Genomic DNA, 27,411 nt, shown 5'->3' on the forward strand with positions numbered 1-27,411 from the left:
GGACCAGATGCCATGATCTTCGTTTTCTGAATGTTGAGCTTTAAGCCAACTTTTTCACTCTCCTCTTTCACTTTCATCAAGAGGCTCTTTAGTTTCTCTTCACTTTCTGCCATAAGGGTGGTGTCATCTGTATATCTGACGTTATTGAGATTTCTCCCGGCAATCTTGATTCCAGCTTGTGCTTCTTCCAGGCCAGCATTTCTCATGATGTACTCTGCATATAAGTTAAATAAGCAGCGTGACAATATACAGCCTTGATGTACTCCTTTTCCTATATGGAACCAGTCTGTTGTTCCATGTCCAGTTCTAACTGTTGCTTCCTGACCTGCATATAGGTTTCTCAGAAGGCAAGTCAGGTGGTCTGGTATTCCCATCTCTGAGAATTTTCCACAGTTTGTGGTGATCCACACAGCCAAAGGCTTTGGCATAGTCAATAAAGCAGAAATAGATGTTTTTCTGGAACTCTTGCTTTTTCGATGATCCAGCAGATGTTGGCAATTTGATCTCTGGTTCCTCTGCCTTTTCTAAAACCAGCTTGAATACCTGAAGTTCACGGTTCATGTATTGTTAAAGCCTGGTTTGGAGAATTTTGAGCTTTATTTTACTAGCGTGTGAGATGAGTGTAATTGTGCGGTAGTTTGAGCATTCTTTGGCATTGCCTTTCCTTGTGACTGGAATGAAAACTGACCTTTTCCAGTCCTGTGGCCACTGCTGAGTTTTCCAAGTTTCCTGATACATTGAGCGCAGCACTTTTACAGCATCATCTAGGATTTCAAATAGTTCAGTTGGAATTCTATCACCTCCACTAGCTTTGTTCGTAGTGATGCTTCCTAAGGCTCACTTGACTTCCCAATCCAGGATGTCTGGCTCTAGGTGAGTGATCACACCATCATGATTATCTGGGTCATGAAGATCCTTTTAGTATAGTACTTCTGTGATCTTGCCACCCCTTCTTAATATCTGCTTCTGTTAGGTCCATACCATTTCTGTCCTTTATTGAGACCATGTTTGCATGAAATGTTCCCTTGGTATCTCTAATTTTCTTGAAGAGATCTCTAGTCTTTCCCATTCTATTGTTTTCCTGTTTCTTTGCATTTATCACCGAGGAAGGCTTTCTTATCTCTCCGTGCTATTCTTTGAAACTGCATTCAGATGGGTATATCTTTCCTTTTCTCCTTTGCCTTTCATTTCTCTTCTTTTCACAGCTCTTTGTAAGGCCTCCCCAGACAACCATTTTGCCTTTTTGCATTTGTTTTTCTTGGGGATGGTCTTGATCCCTGTCTCCTGTACAATATTATGAACTTCCCTCCATAGTTCTTCAGGCACTCTGTTTATCTAATCCCTTGAATCTATTTCACAATTCCACTGCATAATTGTAAAGGATTTGATCAAATTTGTACCCACGCTTAAGTGGAAATCTGCTTAACACCCTGCAGTTTCCCCACCGCTCAGTAATATCACCACAGTTCTTAGGCAATGGAAACCAATAACAATGTGTAATCTGTGGCACCCACGTTCAATCACAAAATCTGTTTTTTGGAGTCTATATACTTTTCACCATCTCCTAGTCTGGGTAACTAACCAGGAGAGTTCTAAAACTTTCACAACCCTGTCACTAATCATACTTATCTCTCTTACAAACAACCTTTCCAAGAAGTAAATGGGAGAATGTTACTCCCTTGATTAACCAAAAAAAAAAAAAAACAAACAAATAAAACAAAACAAACAAAACTTAAGAGATTTCCCTAAGCCTTCAGGATAAAGTTCAAGATCCCTAAGATAGCTTGTAAGACTTTTACTTACTTCTTGAGCCAAATTTCTTGCCATTAACTAATGACTACCCCCACTGCCTAACTTGCAATAAGTGAAAAAGTTGGCTTAAGCTCAACATTCAGAAAACAAAGATTATGGCATCTGGTCCCATCACTTCATGGGAAATAGGTGGGGAAACAGTGGAAACAGTGTCAGACTTTATTTTGGGGGGCTCCAAAATCACTGCAGATGGTGATTGCAGCCATGAAATTAAAAGACGCTTACTCCTTGGAAGAAAAGTTATGACCAACCTAGATAGCATATTCAAAAGCAGAGACATTACTTTGCCGACTAAGGTCCGTCTAGTCAAGGCTATGGTTTTTCCTGTGGTCGTGTATGGATGTGAGAGTTGGTGTGTGAAGAAGGCTGAGTGCCAAAGAATTGATGCTTTTGAACTGTGGTGTTGGAGAAGACTCTTGAGAGTCCCTTGGACTGCAAGGAGATCCAACCAGTCCATTCTGAAGGAGATCAGCCCTGGGATTTCTTTAGAAGGAATAATGCCAAAGCTGAAACTCCAGTATTTTGGCCACCTCATGCAGAGTTAATTCATTGGTAAAGACTGTGATGCTGGGAGGGATTGGGGGCAGGGACGACAGAGGATGAGACGGCTGGATGGTATCACTGACTCGATGGACGTGAGTCTGAGTGAACTCCGGGAGTTGGTGATGGACAGGGAGGCCTGGCGTGCTGCGATTCATCAGGTCACAAAGGACTGGACATGACTGAGCAACTGAACTGAACTGAACTGAACCCCCACTCCCTAACTTGCAATCACTTTTCCAGCCCTACTTAAACATTTTCCATTCCCTGAATGCTCATCTTAGGCATCAAATCCACTTTGTTATAATCATCTGGGTTCCTCTTGAAGAGAAGAAAAGCAGAGTAAAGTAACATTAGCAGAACTGAAATGCAAAAATATAGAGATATTTAACCAGAATTACTACAGATTACTGGAAACTTGTGTTAGCTTCACTCGCTTCCTTAATTGCTAACTTGGAATCTCTTTTCCCAAGGTGTGTTTTGTTTTTTTTTTTAGTAAATGGGTCATAGATGCATATTTGTCTTGCTCTACTAAGACTTTTACAACATTTGATTGAACAATAAAAATCTTTTGCCAAATAAATTTAGGGGCCTAACTCTATAGGCTTTGCTTCAGAGAGAAATGGAAAGAGAACCAAAGAGATGAGAAAACAAAGAGCTTAAACAGAGAGAAAAACAAGCAGGTAAAAAGGAGAAGAAACCAGATCCCACCGATGACTATATTTCTAGTATCTCAGGCTCAGCACACAACAAGTACACAGTAAATACCTGTTGACTTGATGGATATAAGAATGAACAGAAAGACAGATGGATGAAAACGGGGACAAATTAGCATCCTTTGTTGTCTCCGGGAAATTTATGAAAAAAAAAAAAAGGACATCTATTCAAACTTCCCTGGATAGCATGTCTTTTAAAGATACTGGAGATCTTTAAACCATTTTACTTTTTTAAAATTCACTAAAATCAAAGACAAATAAACTATTTTTAACTAATAATTTCATTAATCTCTATCATGGCAAGCATCACATTAGTTTTATACAAGAGAAACCTCTAATACAGCAAAATCATATTTTTATATGTTAAACACTTTATCTTATCTCAAGGTTTATTTTCAATATACATAACTAATTTTGTCCATTTATGAGACTTAGTGTACAATATAATATTTTATTTATTTAAAGTATCTGCCCGCAATGCAGGAGACCTGGGTTCGATCCCTGGGGTTTGGCAGATCCACTGGAGAAGAAAAAGGCTACCCACTGCAGTATTCTGGCCTGGAGAATTCCATGGACTGTATGTATAGTCCATGGGGTCACAAAGAGTCAGACACCAACTTTCTCTTTCACTTCACTTTATTTAAATTACAGATTTAGAGTTGCTAGGTCTTCCCTTCTACATCATTCTGATTAAGGCTATGATTAGATGCTTGAGTCCTTGTTTATCTCTGGTTTTAACCAGATAAATCCCATTTTGCCTAGGACAGTTTTAGCTTAAGCCTGTTATACATTCTCCATTATTAAGAACTTTTCTCATCATGCTCCAAGAGTTAGGGTTTGAACAGCAAATTATATGATGACCCGAGTTATATTATACCCTTACTGGAAAAAGAATGCTGATCCAGAACATATTCTGGTACAAAGCAGTGTCTGCATAAAGCAGTTACTTGTTATCTTTTAATATAAATCACTGTACTAATATATATGGAGAAGGAAATGGCACCCCACTCCAGTACTCTTGCCTTTAAACTTCCATGGACTGAGGAGACTGGTAGGCTAGAGTCCATGGGGTTGCAGAGAGTCGGACCCAACTGAGCGACTTCACTTCACTAGTGTATACGCACTGTCACCCCGGTGAGATTAAGAGCCCCAGAAGAGGGGGGCCCTCCATCTTTCACCCCAACCTCCCTCATGACAAGAGTACAACCAGTACAACACCAGAGAAGGACTTGAAATATTGGCATCGCCGTTTTCTGTTTCCGTGATGTTCATATAAAAGGGCTGACTTGACACCCCGGATGTACAAGCTGCTAAGGACCATCAGTGATTCAGCAAGTGTCAGGGATGAGAAGAACAGGCAAAGGAGACGTGCTTAAAGAAGAGGCAGAAAGAAACCATTCTTTCAGGGGTCCAAACAGGAGGTTCTGAGATTTCTGGGGCCAAAGACAACCAAAAATAAGCTTGAAGAATACCAGTGCAGCTTGAAGCAGACCTTCCCATGACTTAAGACCCTGCTGAGTTAACTGAAAGATGTGGGGACAAGTACAAGCCTGATTTCTGGTGCCAGCTGAACGTGACACCAAGAAACCTGAGAGAAGAGGTTTGCCTGCCTGCACAGGAGGACTGTCCTCTGAATCCAACAGAGAAGCCTACTCATTTGTATAAAACAATGTGCTGGACAGAGGGGAAGGTTCAAATAACAACATAATAGTAAACATGAGGGCGGAGGGGGAAACAGCATGCATGGCTTAAGAAAAAGAAAAACAGGAGACACGCCCACTGACTATCAAGGGAATATGGCAAAGACTGGGAATAACATTTTTGCAGCTTATAACTGATGATAAAAATACAAGAGCAAAGACTTGTAATATCACCTTATATTTCAGTTCAGTTCAGTCGCTCAGTCGTGTCTGACTCCTTGCGACCACAGGAATCGCAGCATGCCAGGCCTCCCTGTCCATCACCAACTCCCGGAGTTCACTCAGACTCACGTCCATCGAGTCCATGATGCCATCCAGCCATCTCATCCTCTGTCATCCCCTTCTCCTCCTGCCCCCAATCCCTCCCAGCATCAGAGTCTTTTCCAATGAGTCAACGCTTCACATGAGGTGGCCAAACTACTGGAGTTTCAGCTTTAGCATCATTCCTTCCAAAGACATCCCAGGGTTGATCTTCAGAATGGATTGGTTGGATATCCTTGCAGTCCAAGGGACTCTCAAGAGTCTTCTCCAACACCACAGTTCAAAAGCATCAATTCTTCGGCACTCAGCTTTCTTCACAGTCCAACTCTCACATCCATACATGACCACAGGAAAAACCATAGCCTTGACTAGACGGACCTTAGTCGGCAAAGTAATGTCTCTGCTTTTGAATATGCTATCTAGGTTGGTCATAACTTTTCTTCCAAGGAGCAAGCGTCTTTTAATTTCATGGCTGCAATCACCATCTGCAGTGATTTTGGAGCCCCCCAAAATAAAGTCTGACACTGTTTTAAAGGTCACAAATTTCTTCTGCATCCATACTGGAATGTGATCCAAACCTCAAATCTAATGTGTTGAGGATCATTATCTTCACTTAGATGGAGACAGGGACCCCGGAAGTGAATGTTTAACTGAAGGTCACTCAACCCATAAAAAAGCTAAAACACACTAGCCTTCACAAAGAGAAGAATATCAATTACCAGATATAATAATAATAATAAACTGACAAGCTTAATGTCAATCTCTGCTGCTGCTGCTAAGTTCTGTTGCTAAGTTGCTTCAGTCGTGTCTGACTCTGTGCGACCCCATAGACCTCAGCCCACCAGGATCCCCCATCCCTGGGATTCTCCAGGCAAGAACACTGGAGTGGGTTGCCATTTCCTTCTCCAATGCATGAAAGTGAAAAGTGAAAGTGAAGTCACTCAGTTGTGTCCAATTCTTTGTGACCCCATGGACTGTGGCCTACCAGGCTCCTCCATCCATGGGATTTTCCAGGCAAGAGTACTGGAGTGGGGTGCCATTGCCTTCTCCGAATGTCAATCTCTAACAAAGTACAATAAAATATTAAAAAACAAATGCTTATTTTTAGAAGTTATTCATCATGAACAAGTTATTTGGAGCTAACATGACACTCTCTTTAGGAAGAGTTAAAATTTCAATGGCAACAAGATCAGTGTCTCAGTCGTGTCCTGACTCTGTGACCCTATGGACTGTAATCCACCAGGCTAGTCTGTCAGTGGGATTTTCCAGTTAAGAATACCAGAGTGGGTTGAGATTTCCTTCTCCAGGGGATCTTCCCCAACCAGGGATCGAACCCACATCTCCTGAGTCTCCTGCATTGAAGGTGGATTCTTACCACTGAGCCACAGGGGGAAGCCACAAGGTTTGTCAGCAAAGCAACAGGCAGACTCCTTTACTCACTCATTCTCTGTTCTTTCTCTCCAGATGACTGAAACCACAGCTCTCTCTTGGTCACTACTAAATTTCATTGGTCCTCAGTGCAATGGACAGCAATGCTCCACATATTATTCAATGGGAGGGGAGTCAGTGAGTGAATTCTGTCTTTATGTACAAATTCAAGAAATGCAGGCTAGAGGATAGTGGTAGGATGTTCTGATTAATGGATTGACTTAACCTGGAAGACCTGTCTTCAGGGCTCCAAGCCAGTCTTTTCCTCACTAATCTGTGTGGGGGGGGCGGGGGGGGGGGAGCGGTGCTCTGGGCCTTCTTTGCTGCACGGGCTTTCCCTCGTCCCAGCAAGCAGGAATTACTCTTGGTTCCAGCGTGAGGGTTTCTATTGCGATGGCTTCTCTTGCTGCGGCTTCTCTTGCTGCTGAGCTCAGGCTCTAGGCAGGTGAGCTCAGTGGTGGTGGCTTGAGGGCCCTAGCTGCCTGCGGGCTCTGCAGCTGTGGCGCACGGGCTTAGCTGCCCTGCCACTAATGGATTCTTCCCAGACCAGGAATGGAACCTTTGTTCCCTGCACTGGCAGGGAGATTCTTATTCACTGTACCATCAGGGAAGTCCTCTTCCCTAATTTTTAATCAGTAAATTAAACACATACGATAATTCATTTTATCTACCCTTACCATCTACTGAACAGTTACATTTTTACACAGGTGGCATGGTGGTAAAAGAATCTACCTACTAAAGTAGGAGACTCAGAAGACCTGGGTTCGATCACTAGGTCAGGAAGATCCCCTGGAATCAGTTCAGCTCAGGTCAGTCAGTCATATCCAACTCTTTGCGACCCCATGGACTGCAGCACACCAGGCCTCCCTGTCCATCACCAACTCCCAGAGATTACTCAAACTCATGCCCATTGACTCAGTGATGCCATCCAACCATCTCACCCTCTGTCGTCCCCTTCTCCTCCTGCTTCAATCTTTCCCAGCATCAGGGTCTTTTCAAATGAGTCAGTTCTTCACATGAGGTGGCCAAAGTATTGGAGTTTCAGCTTCAGCATCAGTCCTCCCAATGAATATTCAGGACTGATTTCCTTTAGGATGGACTGTTTGGATCTCCTTGCAGTCCAAGGGACTCTCAAGAGTCTTCTCCAACACCACAGTTCAAAAGCATCAGTTCTTCGATGCTCAGCTTTCTTTATGGGCCAACCCTCACATCCATACATGACTATTGGAAAAACCACAGCTTTGACTAGATGGACCTTTGTTGGCCAAGTAATGTCTCTGCTTTTTAATATGCTGACTAGGTTGGTCACAGCTTTTCTTCCAAGGAGCAAGCGTCTTTTAATTTCATGGCTGCAGTCACCATCTGCAGTGATTTTGGAGTCCAAAAAAATAAAAGTCTGACACTGTTTCCACTGTTTCCCCATCTATTTGCCATGAAGTGATGGGACCAGATGCCATGATCTTAGTTATTTGAATGCTGAGTTTTAAGGCAGCCTTTCATTCTCCTCTTTCACCTTCATCAAGACACTCTTTAGTTCTTTTCACTTTCTGCCATAAGGGTGGTGTCATCTGCATATCTGAGGTTATTGATACTTCACCCCTGAAATAGGAAATGTCAATTCCCTCCAGTATTCTTGCTTGAAAATCCCATGGACAGAGGAGCCTGGTGGGCTACAGTCCATGGGGTCTCAAAGAGTCAGACACAATTGAGTGAGTGAACACACACACACACCCAAGTTTGCTTGTAATATCTAATATATTCTTCCTGTCCTCTTTTTGAAGAAATACAAGAATGCCATTTTACAGATGAGAAAACTGAGACTTTAAAAAAGGTTATGCAGTCTTCTCAAGTTAACACAACCAGTGAATGGCAGAGTAAGGCTGCAAAGCCCAACCTGACCCCACAGCCTGCCTTAACAAATATGTGTATTATGCTGATAAAATCTGCAGAAAATACTGAGCTATCGATGATACATAATACATGGAAGTTTTTTATAATATTTTGAATCAGAATTGAAAAAAGTTTAACAGATCCCACGAGGACACGAAGTATTTAAAGAACTGAAAAAGACAAAGAGTTTGGATCTATTTGCATAAAGCTAGAAAGAATACCTAGTGCTGAGGACAGAGGTTCGAGAGATCTCTTAGTTCTTATTGAACTTCCTACTGCTTTGTGAGGCAGCAAGGTTTCCTCTCTTAAAAATGTTTAAGAAGAAGCTGGCTGACATTTCAGGAACTTTTTATAAAAATGGAGTGTAGGATATATGACCTCAGAAGCCCCCAACTTCATTTACTATCAGAAAACATTTTAGAGCAAACAGTAGGTACTCTGAGTTGAAGCAATTCTATTAACTTATATTTTTCATAGTCTGGAACCTTATTTTTTAATGTATCTCACTCACCTAAAAAAAAAAAAATTTCCCCCTAAATACAATGTCCTTCATCTAATATGATCATTTATGTACTTAATGCAGCACTACCTATAATTTTAAAATGAAACAACAATAGCTATCCACAAGGGCAGGAGTATAACAAATGGGTTAGATGGTGAAAGAGGTCTGTAACAATATGTATGACATTGTGTGATTTTCAAAAGATCTATATATATAAAGAATAAGTAAAAGTGTGTTTACTATAGCTATTTTTCATATACAAATTGCAAAGTATATATACAAGATAGATAAACAACAAAGACCTACTGTATAGCATAGGGAAATATGTTCAGTATCTTGTAATAATCTATAACAGAAAAGAGTCTGAAAAAGAATATACATATATACACACTTGTATGTATGTATGTATAAATGAACCACTTTGCCATACACCTGAAACACTGTAAATCAACTACACTTCCAGTTTTAAAAATTAAATTTAATTCTTTTGGGGGATTTTGTCTTTTGGTTTCCTTTTTTGCTTTTGCAAAAATTATCTTGTGTAATTGACTCCCTTTTTAAGGTCTATTATGCCTAACCATTTAAGTTAGCATATTCATGCAAATCAGTGATTTTATCTTTAGGATATACTAAGAGGAGAAGGAAATGGCAACCTATTCCAGTATTCTTGCCTGGAGAATCCCATGGACAGAGGAGCCTGGTGGGCCACAGTCCATAGATGGTCACAAATAGTGAGACATGACTTAGTAACTAAACAACCAGAGTATATAATAGTAGCACATTAAATGCATATTTAACTTACCTAAATTTGACTGTATGTTTTTGCACAACAAAACCAAATTATCATAGATCATGGCCACTAACTGTAAGCTAACTATATCACCTGGTTATTACATGATCTGGTCTAAAACTTGAAAGAAAAAAGGTTTCATTCAATATATTGTGGGGTTGTACATTACAAACAAATCCATGTATTCTGCTAATAAGCCATTAGAAGATTCTGCAAGGAAATTTCTATGCATCATCAGTATTTGGTGAACAGCTCTGGGTGTTCTTGGGAAGGAATGATGCTAAAGCTGAAACTCCAGTACTTTGGCCACCTCATGCGAAGAATTAACCCACTGGAAAAGGGAGGGACTGGGGGCAGGAGGAAAAGGGGACGACAGAGGAAGAGATGGCTGGATGGCATCACCGACTCAATGGACCTGAGTTTGAGTGAACTTCGGGAGTTGGTGATGGACAGGGAGGCCTGGCATGCTGCGATTCATGGGGTCGCAAGAGTTGGACACGATTGAGCAACTGAACTGAACTGAACTGAACTGAATGCATTATTAGAAAACACTACTCTTTTTCTCCCTTAACACTAAATCAAGCACTCTTTTGGACTCTAACCCTCACTTAAGATGTAACTAACTGAACTGTCAGAGAAAAGAGAGAAGAAAATAGTAGTGCTAGCATTTATTACCCACTGAACTGTGAGCCAATACAACCAACTTAAAAGAGCTTCACATACATTATTCCATTTAATGCTTATAAAAACCTTACAAGACAGGTGGTAGAGGTGTGGTTTAGATGCTATGTCATGGCAGAGTCTTGCGACCCCATGGACCTTAGCCCACCAGGCTCCTCTGTTCATGGGATTTGCCAGACAAGAATATTGGAGTGGGTTGCCATTTCCTCCTCCAGGGGATCTTCCCCACCCAGGGACTGAACACAAGTCTGCTGCACTGGCAGGCGGATTCTTTACCTCTGAGCCACCAGGAAAGCATGAGGCAGGGACAGTTCCAATATTATAAGTGAGGAAACGGAGTCACAGAGAAGTTATTGATAACATCAAAATGAAGAACTTCCTTTGTATTTTCATAAAATGTTGTGCCCTGTAATCCCTGATCACTTACAGATACAAATCTGCCTCTATATCTCTTGGACTCAGGTTCCCCAGAAACCTCAACTAGAATCACTCTTGACTGCAGAGACTGTTCATGAAACTCTAGTGTAAATAGGACCCTCAGCTGAACCTTTCCCCAGCACATGTTGCTTCTCCCATAGAGGTTTGCTCAGAGAAAGCCTAGACGCAGTCCTGCCTTTCCAAGCGCTCACTAACAATGTAGCGATGCAAGACTGGAAAGCAGATGTCAGCACAGTTCTACAAACGAGGCCTAATTACAATACTTCAGAGCAGAATAGCAGAGGTCCCATAGCTGACCTTCTCTCTTTTCTGTGAGAGTGAGACAAATCAAGACAAAAGGAAGTCAAAGGAATAAGACTTCTAAGGAAGAAGAAAAAAGGACGGAACAGAAACAGAACCGCAGACTGTCTTCATAACCAAAGGTATGATTTCCAGTTCTTTGAATGACGCATTGGGTTCTACTCAAGCCCCAGATGGGTTCATTAGGAAAACTGACCATTTAAAGGTAAGTTAGGGAAATGCTTCTGTCTTTGTACCACATGTAGGCAGGTCAGGCTTCCCAGGTGGCCCAGTGGGTAAAGAATTCGCCTACAAGGCAGGAGATGCGAGTTTGAGTCCTGTGTCAGGAAGATCCCCTGGAGGAGGGCACAGCAACCCACTCCAGAATTCTTGCCTGAAAAATCCCATGGACAGAGAAATCTGGCGGGCTACAGTCCACGAGGTCAGAAAGGGTCAGACTCAACTGAAACGACTGAGAACACACGAATGCATGTAGGCAGATCATTAGCGGAATAAGTGAAAACAGGATGGTGTTGTCTGCTCTTTATAAGCCACTTTCAAACGTTGGCATGCACTGTTTTAACAATATAATCAATACCAATCAGAAAGTTTGCCTTAACTGAAATAAGATAGTCAATGATGAAGGTGAAGTAATACGTTATAAAATACTGGGTTTTCTCTCTCCCTTAATACTAAGAGCGATTATCTTTTCATTTTCCATAGAGATGAATGAAATCTCTGAACAGATAATGGTTAAGCTACAACAATTAAAGAGAACTAAGTAGCTCTTCAAGTTTGTATTTACATATGCAAGCTCAGCATCAAAATATCGTCCCTACATAAATGAATGTAAAACAAAACAGAAACAGACACAGAAAACAGGCTTGTGGTTGCCAAGGAAGAAGAAGGGCAGAGAGGGGTTTTGGGATTAGTAGACGCAAACTATTATGTATATTATAGTACGGATAAACAGTAAGGCCCTAGTCATTGCTTAGCACACAGGGATAGCACAGAGAGCTATATTCAACAGCCTGTAGTAAACCATGTGGAAAAGAATATGAAAAAGAATATAAACATATATGTATAATTGAATCATGGCTTCCCAGGTGACGCTAGTGATATATAGCTGGTAAATAACCAGCTTTCCAGTGCAGGAACATAAGAGATGTTCTATCCCTGGGTCGGGAAGATCCTCCGGAGGAAAAAATGATACCCCTCCCCCCCCCCAGTATTCTTGCCTGGGAAATCCCATGGACAGAGGAGCCTGGTGGGCTACAGCCCATGAGGCCAAAAAGCATCAAACACGACTGAGTGAGCAACAACAATAACTGAATCGACTTTGCTGTACAGCAGAAAATAACACAACACTGTTATTCAACTATACCTCAATAAATTTTAAGATATATTTATATCTTCCATTTACATATTCATACGGCTACTTTCACATGACTACAAAGGCTGACTGTATCCTTCACAGTAATGATACAGAAATATCCCATCACAGCAGATGCAGAATCTATTATCACGTCACCCAGTCCATGTCATTGTTCAAGCACGTCTATCATCAGACGCTGAACTGCCTCCTCCAATGCGAGTTTAAATTTAACTCTCACAGGAAATGCTTACAAAACACATGCAGACACCATCCCAACACTTGACTCCAATTTGTTTTAAATAAAGCCTTTTGTATATGCCATACATGTACTGATCAAAAGCAAAGTCAGTACTATACCTGGTTATTTCTTCTTTAAGTTTACATGGATCTTCGGCATAGAATTTAATACCAAAATACAAAGTATATGGAGGTCCAGCTAAAATAAGAAATAAAAATTAAATTTCACATTATAAATTTGCCAAAGTAGTAGTGTAGTATAACACAACTATTAAAAATTACACTCATCAAAAATATTTGCAAACCAAATACTGGATAAGGGGTTAATACAAAATATATAAGGAAGTCACACAACTCAATAGCAAAAGACAAATAACCCAATTAAAATATGAAAACTAAATAAATATTTTTCCAAAGAAGACGTTCAAATGCCCAAAGATATTCAATACAGGAAAAGATATTCCACATCGCTAATCATCAGGAAAATGCAAATCAAAACCACATTAGGACATTACTTCACAGCTATAAGAACGAACACCTATAAGAATGGCTATTGTCAGAAAGACAAAAGAGCTGGTGACGATGTAAAGAAAGAAGAACTCTGTACACTGTTGGCCGGGACATAAATTAATGGAACCATTAGGGAAAACAGTATGGAAGTTCCTCAGAAAGTTAAAATCAGAGCTACCATGTAAGCCAACAATCCCACCGCTAGGTGTTTATCCAAAGGAAATGAAATCAGGATCTCCAAGAGATGTAGGCACCCCCAAATTCACTGCACTCCTACCACTAACCACTGCAAAAAGTGCTCACTAAAATCAGCAAAAAGCTAGAAACAATTTAAATGCTCAGCAGCAGGTAGACTATTTAAGTCAACCACAGGACATATACATGGTCCTATGCAACTGTTTAACTGAGCAGTCTCGGGTACTGTATAACAGACATACAGTCTATTTTCATTTTTAACTAAGTAAATAAAGTTACAAATTAAAAGCTAGGGAGAGGAAGTTACATAGAACAACAGGTAACAAAGTCATAATACATTTATGATATATAAGTGATGTTATTATTTATTATTATTATGACACATATGCTATGGCACACACAAGACAACCAACACTAGGGTCCTCCCTCTCTCCCCAAGCCTACGCTTTCCTATATAAGGCCCTCCTTATGCTGGAGCTTCTTGAGAAACTAATTGTTAAAAGAAATTTTGTTATAATTTATCCCTAGAGTTGATTCCATATGTTCAATTTCTATGTTTACTTAATCACTGTGTTTTTATTTCTGACAAATATAACTTCACCCCTGAACACAGATGTCAAGGAGGCACCGATTATTAAATATTCAGAAGAGTAGGAAGTCCATCCTCCGCTAATCTGTGGCAATCAAGCTCTGTGTTACTAAGTAGGTGGGTCTGCCTATGCGTGCAGGGCCACAAGGGTTCACATATCTGGGGATGTGAGGAGCACAGATGCTGCTGACATGGTGTTCAAAGGGAAGAAGGCCTTGTCCAGACTCCAGAGCTGCTTTTATTCCCCAGAACATGACAGATTCCACACTATTGACCAAGCCTGCTGCTGCCAAGTCGCTTCAGTCGTGTCCGACTCTGTGCCACCCCATAGACGGCAGCCCACCAGGCTCCCCCATCCCTGGGACTCTCCAGGCAAGAACGCTGGAGTGGGTTGCCATGCCAAGCCTAGTCAGTACAAATGTGTTTGGTGATAAGCAGTTAAGCAGAAGTTTGAAAAACATATAGTTAAAAACATTCAGTTTGGACTAATTTTCTCTAAGGACTTTTGGCCAAAATCAGCCCTTCTTTATCCACTTACATATAAAATGTCTTATGTCCAAATACACAAGTTACTATTTGATTGTATCTGATAATGTTCAAAAATGTTTCCTTAACATGTGATTCCCAGCAAGCATCTGGTAACATGTGTAAGGCAGGAAAAGCTCCAAGGAGGTAAAGCAACTCACCCAAGATCCCAAAAGTGAGAACCACATTTGCTAAGACCGAGAGTTTAGTGCTTGCTGCCAACTATTGCATACAGGCTCTCAGGGAAAAAAATCATACAACTTCAGAGTAAGGTTAAATAATTCATACACACATCACTGTTTTGTACATCAACTGAAGGCTAAAGAAATGGAAATTCTGGAGCAAGGATATGTCTGCCCAGGTATTTTTCAGCTTCTTAATCTAAAGCTGACTATAAAAATCAGGTGCCAATGAAGCAAATTCCTAGATTATTATCTTGGTCTATGTCTTTCCAGGTCTATCTTTAAGAAATCATTTATGTAAAGTAAGTTAATAATGTTTCACTCTAGCAAAATAGAAGCCAGAAACTGGGAATCCTCTAATCTACCCTTTGTGAAGACTGATTTCAAGGCCTTTAATGATAATAGCCTCGGCAATGCCAAAGAATGCTCAAACTACTGCACAATTGCACTCATCTCACATGCTAGTAAAGTAATGCTCAAAATTCTCCAAGCCAGGCTTCAGCAATACATGAACCATGAACTTCCTGATGTTCAAGCTGGTTTTAGAAAAGGCTGAGAAACCAGAGATCAAATTGCCAACATCTGCTGGATCATGGAAAAAGCAAGAGAGTACCAGAAAAACATCTACTTCTGCTTTATTGACTATGCCAAAGCCTTTGACTGTGTGGATCACAATAAACTGTGGAAAATTCTGAAAGAGATGGGAATACCAGACCACCTGACCTGTCTCTTGAGAAATCTGTATGCAGGTCAGGAAGCAGCAGTTAGAACTGGGCATGGAACAACAGACTGGTTCCAAATAGGAAAAGGAGTATGTCAAGGCTGTATATTGTCACCCTGCTTATTTAACTTATATGCAGAGTCCATCATGAGAAATGCTGGGCTGGAAGAAGCACAAGCTGGAATCAAGATTGCTAGGAGAAATATCAATAACCTCAGATATGCAGATGACACCACCTTTATGGAAGAAAGTGAAGAGGAACTAAAAAGGCTCTTGATGAAAGTGAAAGAGGAGAGCGAAAAAGTTGGCTTAAAGCTAAACATTCAAAAAAATAAGATCATGGCATCCGGTCCCATCACTTCATGGGAAATGGATGGGGAAACAGTGGAAACAGTGTCAGACTTCATTTTTTGGGCTCCAAAATCACTGCAGATGGTGACTGCAGCCATGAAATTAAAAGACACTTGCTCCTTGGAAGAAAAGTTATGACCAACCTAGGTAGCATATTGAAAAGCAGAGACGTTACTTTGCTGACTAAGGTCCATCTAGTCAAGGCTATGGTTTTTCCTGTGGTCATGTATGGATGTGAGAGTTGGACTGTGAAGAAGGCTGAGTGCCGAAGAATTGATGCTTTTGAACTGTGGTGTTGGAGAAGACTCTTGAGAGTCCCTTGGACTGCAAGGAGATCCAACCAGTCCATTCTGAAGGAGATCACCCCTGGGATTTCTTTGGAAGGAATGATGCTAAAGCTGAAACTCCAGTAGTCTGGCCACCTCATGTGAAGAGTTGACTCACTGGAAAAGACTTTGATGCTGGGAGGGATTGGGGGCAGGAGGAGAAGGGGATGACAGAGGATGAGATGGCTGGATGGCATCACGGACTCAATGGAGATGAATCTGAGTGGACTCTGGGAGTTGGTGATGGACAGGGATGCTGCGATTCATGGGGTCGCAAAGAGTTGGACATGACTGAGCGACTGAACTGAACTTAGCTCAGGATATCTAAATCAAAATTTACCAATGAGAATTCTGGTGACTAGAAAATATTCTGTCATTTTTACAGATATTCCTTCTGACTTATCTGCTGGAGATGTGAGAGGCATTCTCCTTCATTAATTTTCAAACTATCTTATAAAATAATAACTTATGCATTATTCACTTGCTATGCTGCTGCTAAGTCGCTTCAGTCGTGTCCAGGGCTGCTCCTCTGTCCATGGGACTCCCCAGGCAAGAATACTGGAGTGGGTTGCCATTTCCTTCTCCATTCAATTGTAATATCAGTGTTTTATTCTTTCTGTACATCAAATTTTTGACAGGATGACATTTATTTAGGATGAGAAAGTTATAACTGCATTAAGAAATGCAGTTAAAAACTGTAACTGCATTACAGATTATAGATATTAAACATAATATTTTATACTATGTAAAGAAATAGGTACTTCAAATGCTCTTAAAGGAACACTTGAATAATATACTTTAAATAAAATAATTTACATTTTTCTCCACATTTGCATAGAAATCTGTTTTAAAATACTAAAATTTTTCTAATTTTTGAACTAGTATTTTTTAAGTAAGTGGCTGAAATGGATAAGAATTTATTGTATTTATTATTCTACCTGAATCTTTTGGAAAAGTGCAGATTTCTAGATCCTGAGGGATGAGACTTGTTAAACTGGAGCATCTACCATTCGTTTCAGGATACCTCATGGAAGTTATCTGCATTCACATCTAATCACATGAACCTCCTGCTTCCTCTCAGCTTTCAGTGGGCAGTTTGCTCACTCAGGAAGCACGAGGAATGAGAAGTCAGATGGTCAGGGCTTTGGTCATCCCTCCAATCCCGAGCAACTTCTCATCCATGGCAGGTCACAAACCCTTTCTGATTAGAACTTTCTCTTGAGTAGGCTGAACAGGCAGAACTTGATGTCTAAGGTATATAGTTTGAGGGTGCTTTCTAATTTCATAGGCCACCAGCCCCATCTCTGAAAACTGTTGCCCATTCTCATCCAGAATGCTGGCCCCCTACCAACTGTGTTTGTACTGACCTTGGAAAAGCCTAGACACAGCTGAGTGGACTGAAGTGAGCTACTAATGCAAACTGGCCAAACACCCTCCCAAGAGTTTGGAGCTGCAATTCAGAGACAGCCAGTTCGCCTCTGCTTGTGATTAGAGCTATAACTTGGAAACTGTGGAGGTTTCCACAGACATGGAGGGGCAAAAAGAGCCGGACCACAGAGAGAAACAAAAATGATGGTGATGTTCAGAGAAATGGTATGTGCTGAGTTCCTGACAATTTTGCAGCTCTTAGTTCCCAATTCCTTCCTGAGGCACAGCTCTGTTCCTGCCCGTGGGGTCCATAGAGCACCACGTGACCCATTTCACCCCAAGGAATGAATCAATACACAGGAAAAGTACAGACTCAGAATGGGGTAAGGAAGGCCAGCAGAATCCTCTAGGTCTTATCAGCAATAATTCAGCAAAATAGTTTAATGATACGGTTTCAGTTTGGGATAACAAAAAAGTTTCAGAGATGGTTACTGGTGATGGCTACAAACCAATATGAGTGTATTTAATGCTGCTGAACTGTACACTCCAAAATGGTAAACATGGTACGTCTTATGTTATACATTTTACTAATAATTTTAATAATAAAGATGATTTAAAAATAACTACTCTTCTACACACTTAAGGGCTGCAAGTGTGTGGCATGTGTACATTTATAAATAAAAATCTGAGTTATGAAAATTAATGAATATAACATTAATTAGACTTCTGAGTCAATTAGTAGACTCATATTGATAAAGTCAAAACCAAAATAGATGGATCCTTTATGAATTCATAGCAATCTTTCAGGTTATGAGGGCATTCCTTAATTATTGACTGAGTAAATAATGTGAAGGGCAATACCACTCTTTAACCCAAGAAACTCAAGCACTTTAATATATCCAATGCCCACTTGCTTTTCAAATCACTGCCTCTCTGCTTTTTCTTTTTTATTTATTTATTTATTTTTTTAATTTTAAAATCTTTAATTCTGTCTGAAGGTGAAATTTCAAAAGCAATGGAAAAATCACAGACAGAAGTCCAGGTCAGGTGCCCCTGAAAGCAAAATTCAATACTCACATCTCCTCAGAGTCCCTATCCACACAATCTAATCAGAGTCTCGAGAGACTGAGCAATGTATAAACACCCATTCCATACTCTGGCACTCAAGTGCTAATATTCACACCTGTGGTCTTAAAGCCTATTTCTGCACTCATCCAATCATGGACATTACATCATTTTCAAATTTCAACAAAGTTAAAATCAAATACCTACTGTTGATCAGTTCTTTGTGTTCAGACAGGGTTTTCGCAGGATCCAGCCAATACTGGTGTGAGGAAGAAAAGAGTAATTGCAGAAATTAGTTGCATTTCATTGGCCTTCTCTTCAAGAATATTTGCAAAGTGTTATTTTTTTAATTACATTTAAATAATAAGTAAAACTTTTGATTCATGATATATACACACAAACATACATAAGAATTTTCTGCTGCTAGAACATTAAAAGAGAAATGACATCAGTGCTGGGAGAGAAGAGAAACAGTACATGCTGGGTTCTTAGTTGAATTCTCATGTTGGTTATAAGATCAGCAACATCAAGATGATAATGAGTGAGTTTCTTACGGTCTTTGGCTGCAGAGAATGCCACCCAAATCTCTCTCCAGCATCCCCACAGCAACTCCCCTACAGACATGTCTCTCCGTAAAATTTTCTCTGTTCATTTCCAGTCCCATTCCTGACAAGCATCTCTGCCAGGTGTAAGGAAGCAAGCAGTCTAATCAAATCACATCCAGGAGAGGAGGCCCAGTTCAGTGGGTGAGGGTTCAAGTCTCAGAGCAGATCTATCTGGATTCCATGCTCTCTCCCCTCATTCATCACCATATAACCTGGAACCAGTTACTGGACATCTTGGGGCTTCCCAAGATGGGAAAGAACTGTGGTAAAGAACTGTGAGAGTCACTCAGTCTTGTCCGACTCTTTGTGACCCCATGGACTATACAGTCCATGGAATTCTCCAGGCCACAACACTAGAGTAGGTAGCCTTTCCCTTCTCCAGGGAATCTTCCCAATCCAGGGATCGAACCCAGGTCTCCCGCACTGCAGGTGGATTCTCTACGAGCTGAGCCACGGGGAAACCTGAGTACTGGAGTGGGCAGCCTATCCCTTCTCCAGAGGATCTTCCCGACCCAGGAATCGATCTGGGATCTCCTGCACTGCAGGTGGATTCTTTACCAGCTGAGCTATCAGGGAAGCCCAGTGGTAAAGAGCCTGCCTGCCAATTCAGGAGACATGGGTCTGATCCCTGGCTTGGGAAGATCCCCTGGAGAGCACGGCAACCCACTTCAGTCTTCTCGCCTGGAGAATCCCATGGGCAGAGGAGACTAGTGGGCTACAGTCGACAGAGTTGCAGACAGCCAGACAGGACTGAAGACTCAGCACACACACAAGCACTGGGCGTCTCTCTCTGAACCTTCTGCATAGGCTCGCTGGGAGGATGAAGTCAATTACGCCCTGCAGAGGCTTTATCAGAGCCCCTGCCTCACACTGAGTTTGCAACACGTGCTAGCGATGATTAGCATTAAGGTGTGATGGTCATTCTTAATAAGTATCATTAGCCAGTCTTAAGATACTTGCTTATCAATTCAAATTAATCTTCAGAGGACAGAATTTTAGACAGTAATGGGAGAATTTGGGGCCCTGTCGAGAGGCCTTCCTTTAAATCTCATCTTTGTGAAATAAAATCACTGAAAGGAAAAGAAACAAGCTTTCTGGCTCATCTGGAGGAAGAGCAGAGGAGGAGCAAACCAAGTACAAAGCGGGCGGAAGCACCCCGAGTTCCCACAGAAGCACACAGTCAAAGGGATCCCAGTGCCTGTTAAGTCAGGGGAGCGGGCAAGGTGGAACCTTCACCCCACTCTTCTTGCCAATGTTGGCGGTTCCAAGGGCCAAGCTAACCAGTTTCCACAGTTTCCATTTTATCGTGTTACTGGATGAAGAAAGGGAAACTCTCATAGCATGGAGGCAGGAGCTAGTCCAACCTGAACCACTGTATTCCTAACACTCCTGTGTCTGCCCAGGGAAAACACTCACAATGAAAACATTCACTCTCTCTTAATCACCCTGGGTCAGGAATAACAAACCACAAAAGGAGCCTCAGAGAACCTTTTGGCCCAGCACCCCTTTTCCTGCCGCTTCACAAGGGCAGAAATGCTCACTCTGCTGTGTAACAGTACCAGTAATTATAAATAGTTATTATAATATTTTATATAATCCCCTTCCCTTTTATTCCTATTTACATATAATAAAAATCACTCATCCTAAATGAGTATCATAATCATTTTATTACAGATTTTATCACAATACTTAACTCTATTCATGTATACATAATCCTATTTGCCACTCACAGAGCTGTTTCAAATTTTCTTACTTTTTCAAAAGGTAACCAATATAAACATATTTGATTACCCATCACCTTTGAGAAATAAAATCACTGAAAGAAAAAGAAGCCTTCTGCCTCATCTTATATATTTGACAAATATATATGCTTCCCTGGTGGCTCAGATGGTAAAGGATTTGCCTGCAGTGAAGGAAACCTGGGTTCAATCCCTGGGTCGGGAAGATCCCATGGGAGAAGAAAATGGCAACCCACTCCAGTATTCTTGCCTGGAGAATCCCATGGACAGAAGAGTCTGGCGGGCTACAGTCAGTGGGATTGCAAAGAGTCGGACACGAGTGAGTGACTAACACACAGACACATCAATATAAATGGGTAGCAACTTATAACCAGAGAAGGCAACGGCACCCCACTCCAGTACTCTTGCCTGGAGAATCCCATGGACGGAGGAGTCTGGTAGGCTGCAGTCCATGGGGTCGCTACCAGTCGGACACGACTGAGCGACTTCCCTTTCACTTTTCACTTTCATGCACTGGAGAAAGAAATGGCAACCCACTCCAGTGTTCTTGCCTGGAGAATCCCAGGGACAGGGGAGCCTGGTGGGCTGCCGTCTGTGGGGTTGCACAGAGTCGGACATGACTGAAGCGACTTAGCAGGAGCAGCAGCAGCAACTTATTTTGTTTTGTTTTGCCATACATTGACATGAACCCACCACGGGCGTACATGCGTTCCCAAACATGAACCCCCCTCCCACCTCCCTCCCCATAACATTTCTCTGGGTCATCACCGTGCACCAACCCCAAGCATGCTGTATCCTGCATTGGAAATAGACTGGCGAGCAGCAACTTATAACACAATGTCCATCATCCCACTCTTATCATGTCTTAATTTATGAAAGTCTAGAAAAACTTACTTTTAAAGTAAGGTGTTTGAAGAGCTCTAAGAGACTCCAAAAGAACAGTTGTCAAATGAAAGGTTGGATCCCGAGTTTAATATATATCTTTTGAAGGTTTGGATATTGATTTGCTGGACAGTGTTAGAGTTTAAAAATACAATTCAGAGACTGTTACATAGGAAATTGATGAAATTGAGACATGATCAGTCAAGGTGGGTGAAAACGCACTCGGGGCATTTAGCCAAGACTGTGAGAGTAGGAAGGACCTTGAACCCATCTGTCATTTTTCTTTGAGTTGCATAAATGCTGTTATTAAGATCGACAGGACTGAAGAGGTAAGTCCCTCTAACTATTGGAGTCTTACACCCTGGCAAAGAGTCATTGACGAGGAGCGCTTGTCATCTTAACTCCTTAGTGATTGGACTTTGGGATTATACAGAGGAGCCTGGCGGGCTCCAGTCCACGGGGTCACAAAGAGTCGGCCACAAGTGGCCGACTAAGCACAGCACAGCACACTGAGATTGTAGTCTGTTAATGTGCTCTTGTGTTAGGAAGCCCGCTGTAGAAATCGGGATGAGAGAGCAGGGTCTGTTTTGGTCAATTGTCACTTCATCTTCCTGCTGAATAGGATCCAGTCCAGCTTATGAGGATGCACGGAGCTACTGGACATGATTGAAATAAGTGAGCCAGAGGAGGCGGGGGAAGGTAAGGGGTGGAGTGAGCGATGGGTTTTCTTAGAGAGCGAGCTGCTTACATGCTGAGAGAGAATGAGAGAGATGGGCAGTCTCTCCTCTTGACTGTCTAGGTAGCAAGTACAGCTCAGGAAAGCTGTTCTGTAGCCCAGCACTGCAGTGGGCCCTGCTCGGCCCTCCGTTCCTCTTTTATCCCCCGCTCAGCACAGACAGAAAGACTGAATGGGCTGCTTTTTTTTTCTTTCTGGAAGTGCTTTAGAAACACATTTCTTTTTTCAAGAAATGTTTATTTATTTATTTGCTGGTGCCGGGTCTTAGTTGCGGTATGCGGGATCTAGCTCCCTGACCGAGGGTTGAACCTAGGGCCCCTACGTTGGGAACATGCAGTCTCAGCCGCTGGACCACCAGGTAAGTCTCAGGAACATTAATTTCTCAGCTGCATAGTTATAAGCTATCAGACGGCACTGACTTCAGTAAGTCCTCTGCTGTGAAGGACTTGGAGTACCTTGTTCTGTGTTATCACTGAAAAATAGACCCATCAGCTTTAAGAGCAGTTGAGCTGTTAGATAGCACTTTGGTAAAAACTTAGGGCTCGGTCTCCCTTTCTGTATTTTGGAGAAGTTTTTAATTTGTGAGCATACTGTTCAAAGATTTGCTCTTCAGTGATGCCTCTCTGTGCTTACCTTGAAGAGCTCCTTTTCTTTTTACATTTGTCTTACATGTATTCATCTTATACAGGCGATAGTCTCACTGCATTATACCTTATCAGTGATTCTGTCTGTGTGTCTGCTAGGCTGTGAGTGTCTCACGGTTAGGGAAAGTTCTCGGTCATTTGTGTTTTACTGCAATCCTCAGGGCAAGATTTGACATGCCGTGTAGAGAATATATGTAGTGGGTATGCCATAAATGTTGAGTGAATAAATGTTATCCCAATTTTAGAGCCTACATCCATTCTGGATAGAGGTGAATATTCGAACTTATACCCTAAAGCTAAAACGGGAATGCTGTGTTATTAGCAAATTTTGTGCCCTGTTTTCCCACTGGTTATGCAGCAGCTGCCTGCTGTGTTTCACGGTGATCACACACCTGCTGCATTTGATCTCTTGTTGATAATGGGTAATGGCAAGTGCCATTGGTTCCAAGGTCGTTTCTTTACCTTGGTTGAACGTTAAGTGGGTTTTACATTTTAAGATGCTGGCTTATGCAAACTGGTGGCTCATGTTTATTATGTGTATTCTGGGGCACTTATCACTGTCTGACTTCTGTAATTCCAGTTTCTCTTTGGATCAAGTGCCACGTGTGTGCGTATGGATGTATACCGAGGAAATTTAATGGCAGTGGGCAGCCTTTGGCTGAGTCTTGAGTCTTCCCTTTTTTGTTGCAAAATTGTAATTTCTAAGTCCTTGTAGACCCTTCATTATGCTTTTTCACCTCACAAGGAAAGATTTATTTTAAAAGTGTACAGATTACCATTAATTTGGAAAATTTTAATAGGTTAACTAGTTTTTCCTGTTACTGCGACTTAGCAGCAGCAGCAGCAGAGCTCTAATAGTAGAATAAAGCCTAAAACATTTTAGATAATGCATGGACAGCATGGAGTAAAAAGAGCTTTGCTACATCTTATTTCACACTGAGTATAATACTGACTCTTCTTTGGAGAATTTAAGAATACCACAATGGTATTTAATAATGTTTCCTGTAGATCCAAAAAAGGCTTTAAAGCGCACAGTCTGTATCAATATAACAAAATAACTTATTGATCTAAGGGAGTATGAAGAGTTGGCAATCTATAAGTGACAATGGAGCCAAAAAGATCTAAACAAATGATACTGCAAGTCATTCCTGGGGAGTTCCAGGACTGGACATAATTTGCACATACAATCCCAGAAATCCAGAGCTGCGATAATGCCTATTTCACTTTTTCCATGCCCATTTCCCAATGTCCCTATACAGACACATCTCAGGCCCTCTAAGCAACATTCACAGGATGTGATCTTAATTTGCTCCTTGGTATCAATCACAGAAGCCTTGGAACCTCAGGTAAAACCACCATTACAAAGCTACTCATAGCAGGGACAGAAACCAGGGCTTGCCATTAAGCCATCATGAGGGGATGGCGGGTGGGATGGGCCGGCGTGTAACTAGGCCTTATTTTTCAACAAAAGTGGATTCTACTGCACCATCTGACTACTCAAGAAGTGTCACTGGCCCCAGGAACAATTCCTCAGTTCTTTCCCACAGACCCTGGCACCAACTAAGGCTTAGAGAACTAACAACAGTAAGGGCTAACACCTACTAAACGCTCACCATGTGCCAGGCACTACTGAAGACTTTACATGTTCACTTATTTAGTCCCTCTAATTATGAATTAGAAACTATAAAAATTACCCTCTGACAAATGAGGAAACTGATTAAACAACCTGCCCCAAAATACAGAATAACAGATCCAAGGAACTGAACCTCCTTTTATTTTCGGTTCGAACCAAGCCACTCTTCAAGAATACTGTCTGAACAGGAACGCAAAACTTCAGTTTCAAGATTCACACGCTTGACTACCCAAATTCTTTTTTCCCAGCTCGCTCCCTCATATTCTGACTCCACCAGGACACAACTGAGACTTCCTACTACCTTTGCACCATCCTTCCTCCCTGTTCCGATGCACGTCCTCACTTTGCTCGTGATTCATTCTTCGTTCACTCACAATTGTCCTCAATTCCCCTGCACAATCTTCCCTCCATATATCCACTGGAAAAAAACAAAGAAACAACCTGCCAGCTCTCCACCTTCTCCATGCCAGCACCTGCCAGCTCTCCACCTTCTCCATGCCAGCACCTGCCAGCTCTCCACCTTCTCCATGCCAGCACCTGAGAGGCTAACTGCAACTGAAGACTCAAACTGCACGACCATAGATGGGCTCACTCTAAAGTCATTATTAAGAACCACTGACACCACCCAGAATCCTACTGCATATTATTCTTTCACTTGCCTGCATAACGCCTCCATACTTTCGCTTCCCCCTGTCTCACTCTCAGGTGATGATCCTTATCTCACTGAGAAAACTGAAGCCATCAGGTGAGAACACGTGTGCCTTCTCACAACATCCGCCAACCTGCCTGCATCTGTGCTGGTCCTGTCCCCTCTCCTACTGCTGTGGAGGAAGGGCCATGCTCCACTGAAGCCCATCCCTTCCCATCTTTCCAGGAATATAGTCCCCAGCAATTCTGTGCTCTCTTCCCTGCACCATGAAAGCTTCCCTTTCCACAGAATCATTCCTGGCCGAATGCATGCTTTTATTTCTCCCATACTGAAACACACACACCCTTTTGAGCCCATATCTGCCCATTTTACTTCCGTACTTCAAAACGAATCTCTGATGGGCGAGGGGAGTTCTATATTCTGCTCCCTCTCACCACATCGCTGCCCCCCTCCACCCTGGCTGCCACTTAGTTGGTTGTGATTTGCTGGACGCATCCCCTCTATACCCAGCAATGTCCTCTCTACTTTGGGATTTGCAGAGATGCAATTTAGGAGACATAAGACATGGACCATTAACAAAAAAATCTTAGAATTTACTTTGAGATTTAACAACTGTGTGTGTGTTCACTCATTCAGTTGTGTCCAATTCTTTGCAACCCTATGGACTGTAGCCCGCCAGGCTCCTCTGCCCATGGAATTTTCCAGGCAAGAATACTGGAGTGGGTTGCCATTTCCTCCTCTAGGGGATCTTCCCGACCCAGGGTTCAAACTCACACCTCTTGCATCTCCTGCACTGGCAGGTGGATTCTGTGCCACTGCACCACCTGGCAAGCTCCTTTAACATCTGCAGCTTACATTTATTGACCTTTCCTTATGTCTGGAACTATCTAAGCCCATTTCTGGATTTATTATGCCATTTAACTGGTTCAACTGAAAAGGTTCAAGTAGAACAGAAGTTTGATTTTTCCTCACATCAGGGTACGGGGCAGATGAATTAGTTGATAGGGCTTGTTATGAGTGGACAAATGTGAAATCATTTCCCAAATTATAAAATGCCATATGGACTTAAGGGAAGTGTTGGGAAGTTCATGTAGGCTAGGTGGGTAAGTTGCAGAGTAGACTCAGATTAGTGAAGACTTAGGGGAAAAAAAAGTGTGGAGCTTGGATTATGAGTCCCTACTTACAAATGGGGTATGTCAGTCTCTGAAAGGCCTAGTGATGTGCTCAACATATTGTAAATGAGTTAGGGAATCATTAAAGTTTCCTGATGCTGGGTCCAGCACCTTCAGGGCATGGAAAACTTTAATTTGTAATTTGAAAAAAAGGAAAATGAAACCAATGGTGTTTTACACGACCTGCATATCTACTATGTGCCCAGCACTGGACTAGATGTTCTGCCTATTATTTCTTCATGTTAACCTTTTGACAACCTCGTAAGAAAAGTACTTGTATCCCCATTTTATAGGTGGAGACAGAGTACTGGCCTACAGTTCCGCAATGGGTCAACTAGGAAGTAGAGATTCAAACTCAAACATGCCTGTATCCAAAATACATTCCATCTCCAATCTATGACTATGCCTTCACTCAGGTGGAATAAATCTGCTACGTGAATTGTTCTCCAGGATTATTTATTTTCCCCAAATTTGATCACAGCTGCTCATTCAACGGCTGAGCTTCCCACGGTCTCTTGAGAGCCCACTCTAGCACCAACAGCAATTGTTAACCCTAATGACAGGTGTGAGTCACCACCCACTGTCTTGAAATAGCTTTGTCATGCGCTCTTTCCCTCCGGCCTTTCTTCCTACTTCACTGACCACAGCTTCACAGTCTCCTCTATTAGGTGCTCACTATCTCCTTAACCAGGAAAGGCTGGATTGCCCTGGGCTCACACCTTACAACCAGGCTCCTGGCTTTAAATGTAACTGTGGAAAATTCTGAAAGAGATGGGAATACCAGACCACTTAACCTGCCTCTTGAGAAACCTGTATGCAAGTCAGGAAGCAACAGTTAGAACTGGACATGGAACAACAGACTGGTTCCAA

At 41.9% G+C, this 27,411-nt stretch overlaps 1 protein-coding gene across 1 annotated transcript in view; it reads right to left on the bottom strand.

Moving 5' to 3' along the window:
- The window catches only part of EPB41L4A (erythrocyte membrane protein band 4.1 like 4A), a 281,882-nt gene that overhangs the window by 116,250 nt on the left and 138,221 nt on the right, over positions 1-27,411 (bottom strand). The window contains exons 3-4 of the mRNA XM_068964938.1: positions 18,689-18,740; positions 12,770-12,848 (exon numbers count right to left, since the gene is read on the bottom strand). Coding sequence (XP_068821039.1) covers positions 12,770-12,848; positions 18,689-18,740 — 131 coding nt within the window. The remainder of the gene's footprint in view (positions 1-12,769; positions 12,849-18,688; positions 18,741-27,411) is intronic.

This window comes from Capricornis sumatraensis, chromosome 2 (genome assembly GCF_032405125.1).
Source record: "Capricornis sumatraensis isolate serow.1 chromosome 2, serow.2, whole genome shotgun sequence".
NCBI lineage: Eukaryota > Metazoa > Chordata > Mammalia > Artiodactyla > Bovidae > Capricornis > Capricornis sumatraensis.